Source organism: Watersipora subatra, chromosome 1, assembly GCF_963576615.1.
Source record: "Watersipora subatra chromosome 1, tzWatSuba1.1, whole genome shotgun sequence".
NCBI classification, from domain to species: Eukaryota; Metazoa; Bryozoa; class Gymnolaemata; order Cheilostomatida; family Watersiporidae; genus Watersipora; species Watersipora subatra.
This window is the reverse complement of record NC_088708.1, coordinates 20,525,615-20,530,340: the sequence shown is the minus strand read 5'-3', so window position 1 is coordinate 20,530,340 and position 4,726 is coordinate 20,525,615. Positions and strand designations below refer to the sequence as shown.

The 4,726-nt window shown below is 36.4% G+C and overlaps 1 protein-coding gene across 1 annotated transcript; it reads right to left on the bottom strand.

The window, feature by feature from the left end:
- Nucleotides 1–28: 28 nt before the first annotated feature.
- On the bottom strand, nucleotides 29–4,726 carry LOC137387179 (uncharacterized). The gene is made up of 3 exons (XM_068073541.1): nucleotides 4,593–4,726; nucleotides 3,301–3,548; nucleotides 29–334 (listed from the first exon to the last, which is right to left on the bottom strand). The coding sequence occupies exons 1-3, from the start codon at nucleotides 4,657–4,659 to the stop codon at nucleotides 29–31; spliced, it is 621 nt and encodes a 206-aa protein (XP_067929642.1). The 5' UTR covers nucleotides 4,660–4,726.

Below are 4,726 nucleotides of genomic sequence, written 5' to 3'. Positions count from 1 at the left end.
TTGAGGTACATCAGGTAGCTTCCACATTTTACCAAATATTATCTGATGTTTGTAACCGTTTGGTGGGAATCATTTTGTTCAACGAGGTGATACCTTGTTGTATTTTAAACCTGTAGACATAGGGCAGCTCCCTGGTCATGAGTGTGTGCCTCGGAGGGGGCAGCTGTGATATGTCCCCTACTAAGCCATAATCGCTAGAGCTTGCATAGTCTGTCAATACATTCTGATAAGTGCTTGCACTAAAGCAGTACTTGGGAAGTGTGGGCCTATAAACTTTCTCTATCCTTGATCTAGCGCTTGGTTTGTTGGTCGGGCTGTCCATGCTCCCCCGTACCTGAAATAGGTAAAGCTTTAAATAGCCATGTGTCATATTGGTATATTTCTTGTAAAGGCTTGGTATAAATTTCAAGTACCTATTGCAGCTAGTAATATCAAAATAAGGTAGTACAGTACAGAGTCGTTACAGAGTCTACGGCCTTTCAACCACACAAAAGCCCAAATATATTTTGAAATTGATTGTAATGTAGGTGGGTGCATGAAACCGTCTCAACAGAAACTTATGAAATGTGGGCGATCAATTATAGAAATGCTGATTTTATGTTTGAGTTTACATTCACCAGTTTAATGGATAGATTCATTGGTTTAAATGAAGTGTTTTCTTGTTTTAATGATTATTTTTATGGCTTCCCATAGCCTATGGATTGTTGTGATCAGTGTTCATATACATCAAAGCCTCTGTTTAATTGTTTCCATGTTTTATGCTGATATTTTAAATGTTTGTTAAATGTATATGTTTTCAATGTGTTATTTAACTTTGAAATCAAGATAGGAATCAGTAATTATATTGACATCAATTATGCGACATGTAAGATAGAAATGAAAACTTTTCCTTCTCATAGGCGCCAGAATTGCAAGAAAATATTAAGCCTTTCAGTTTATGGAGGTACTCATTGATTCATAAATGTAACCTAAAGGAATGGAGTATAGACAGAATGGTTTTAATACGCCTACATCTGCAGGCGCTTGGTGAATGTTTAGCAGGCAATATTCTTTCATGGGAGAATTTATACTTACCAGTAGGGTCTAAGGTTTAAGTCATGGGTGTTTTCTTACTGATCAATTATAACATAATAGCATGTTTCGCATTTTGTGTCTATACTATATAACATTTTTAGCTATTTTATGTGTCTGGCACAAATTTAATTTGATAAATATAGAAATGCGAGGAAACAGGAAAGGCATTTTGTTAGTGAGACTACTCGGAGTACTAGAAATAGCAACAGCTAAAAACTCTAATTTCACTATCTTTGCATTATTCCAACAAACTAGCTTTTTTATGTTCGTGATATTATAATACAAATAACTTTCAGTTAGTAGGAATTATCTATTGACCTATTTCTATTTAGATTCCTTAAAACCTCCGTCTGAAATATTGAGCAGACAAAATCTCTTTGTTTACTTGTATAGGCCTATAGATTCATCAGAAAAGAAGTATGTGTCAGAATATGTCCAGTGTTTGAAATAGGGGGATACGCAGGGATATGGCGTATTCCTAAGAAGAAATTATGGGGGTACTCTCTGGAAAGCGTATCCCCTAACATTAGCTTGCTCATACACTATTAAAATGCTATAGAATGCTACCTCAAATGCTAATCAACTATGCTACCTTGTGAAAAGCATAAATTCCTTCAACTTTTTTTCAAGCAACACAATCAACAGGCATCCTTGTCACCTGTCCAAAGACATCATCAAATAGCTTGAGATTATTCCATGTGCAGGCATTTTTTTGGTCTTTTGCTAATCGAAGTAAACTTTCTCAGAAAACTTATCTAATTTAAGTTCTAAAGCAAATTGTTTCTTCATTATCATTCTTATTTGATTAATGATGAATCGTCATGGACCAATTGATAGTTACTTCAAAGGTGAGTGAGAGTATGTGATGATTGATTTACCTTACTAACATTCTACATACTATCTACCTTTTGCAATAGAAACTTATAAATCCCTTACTTATCATGACCTGAACTAGAAATGATAGCTTATCACAGCCCTGCCACTAAAAATGATGGAATTATGGCAAAGAAGTGATAGGATCATTTGATCCTTCATTGTGATGCCAACTTGAATCTCTCAGTCTATTTAAAGGTGTACCCCAAATAGCTCTCAAGTGGAAGGGGTAGCATTTTCACATCAGGTGCACAGGCTATTATGAAACCTCAATTAATCACAAAGCTTTTTCCAGAATATCTGATGAGGAGTGTATGTGTATCACACAGCTCCAAATATTTAATATCATGCAAGGCAATGCTTGTAAATTAATGTATTATGTATAACTGACCGACTCATCACCTAAACTATGCTAATACTACATCAAGCCTAAGCTTTATCTTAGATGATTAGGAATGATAAAAGTCTGAGGCCATTAAATTTAAATTTTAGACCGGCGGGTTTCTTAGCTATTTGGGGCACACCTTTAATGGGTGATATTATTGAGATTTAAGGTGATCTCGGTTTGCTAGATTTCCTTTTGTGTCTATGTTAAAAGATGAGGCTGTATGTGATTGCTTAAAAATTAAACCATTCTCATTTTTCCTGAGTAGTTGATTTTGGATTTGTTGATTTTTGTTTGAAAACTTGAAATTTCCCTTCTTATTTTTTTGTTGCACTGATTGTTTTTCCAAACTCATTGAATTTCCATTGTAATGAATATATCTGTGAAGTTAAGCACTCAAGATGAATTTACTGTGTAATAAAATATTACCAATTATACCATTGCAAAATATTTGTTCTCTCACTGAAAAGCTGTGGAAATTAGGTATAAGACAGACTATCCTACAAAAAATTGTGCGGGGGAGTTCCCCCGTATCCCCTCTACCGAGAGGGCGCTCCGGCGCCTCTCTCGGACTCTCCCCGCGCCGCTACGCGGCTTAAGCGGGCCGCTGGCCCGAGAGTCATCTCACCTACCTGCCACCATAGAGCACCCCCATAACAACCCTTACACTTCAAATACTGGATATGTCAGTATTAGTGGGTCACTTTCCAATCCTTACTTCTTTCAAGTTATTGGCTACATAAACTTTGGAGGGTCACTAATCAGTTGTGTAAATAAATCTACTAACGTCTATGTTATATCAAGGGTGTAACTCAAGTTTAGTACAGCTTGACATATAATGCAGGTGCTTGACATATAATGCAGATGTTCCTAACTACAAGATATGAACAGCTGTTAGCTCTGAGGGGGGATGGTAACAATTTCATAAAATAAATAAACGTAGTTAGAATCAATAGTTGCATACTTACTTCAGGTGCTGGAATTGTTTTGGTCGGCTTCCTGTTGCTAGATGCACTACGCACTTCGTCTGTCGCTTGTGATTTTCTCCGCCGCATTTGAGCTTTCAATGATGGTGTAGAGGGTGGAAAGCCATTTCCTCGATGTGATTGGCTACTGCTTTGATATTTCCTTCGTGGAATATTATCAGACGACTCCATGCTTAAGTCCACTATTGCCAGACTGGTGTTTTGCCTTGATCGTGAAAATCCTGGTAGACCTACATCCCAAAGATAAAAGTGAACATCATCCTGTAGTAGTATATGTTGTTCTGGTTGAGTTGTTCTAGTTCTGCTCTTCAACATAGGCCTTTGCAGCTATACATAATCTGGTCTATCATCTTATTTGGTTATAAATGACTTTCTATAGTTTTTTAACTAAAAACTTCAAATTTAGCTTCTTTGGTAACAAAATCTTAACAGTCAATATCTAACTTTATGGATTGATACTTCCAAAAAGCAATACTATGCAGTATACACAATGTTTCCATGTTTGAAATAGGTTCAGAGTTGCTTTCTCTCAGAATCAAAGACACGGTAAATCTGAACGCATTTGATGTCGCTTCGCTAAATTTTTGCGAAGGCATCTGCAGCGAGAAAGCGGGTCTCTTTAACATGTTTCGTTTCTAGGGATACATCACGAATCTTTAAAAGATCCATATAGTACAACTCCAAATTGTTGAAACGGTAGTCTGCAATTTCATCGGCAGCAGGGCAACTCTGAACCCGTTCGAAACAAGAAAACACTGAACTCTAATGTCTTTAGCCTAGCACATTGCAGAAGTGCAGGTTTGCTTCCATATACAGTAAAAATGCAATTAAAAATATACTGACTCATCACTGTAACATTTTATGAAGAAGCTTATCTCAGTATAATAGGCAAGTCGATGATATTACGTTCGGCTGAATGATTTGTCTGTTACAAGATTTTTGTATAATTGTATGAAATCCGTTTGACCAAGTGTCAAATAATACCCATGGTGCCGAGAAGATAGCCATGATTGCTCGCTTAAGCAAAATTGTTACCGGTAGATAGTGCCAGCTGCGAAAATATAACTTTGTTTGAATGATATGTTTGTAACTAATAAGAATGCATTAAAATCCTATTTTACATTGCACTTTTCTTGACAGAATTTATAATATTATCTATCTTGCATTACAGCAGGCTCAGTGCATAAGAAAGCTGACACTTCATGAACTTTTCTTCCATAACTAGCGCTCAGACAAACGTTGTTTCTCGTAATTTCTAGAGTATTTAAACTTACCCTTATGAGGATCAGCTCCCAGCGGTTCACTAACAGTCATCGCAGGAATGCAGTGTAGATATGCCATTAGACGCAGTGTTGATTTCTGCTAGCACATTTATACAACTTGTTATATAAAATAAAGATACAGAGTT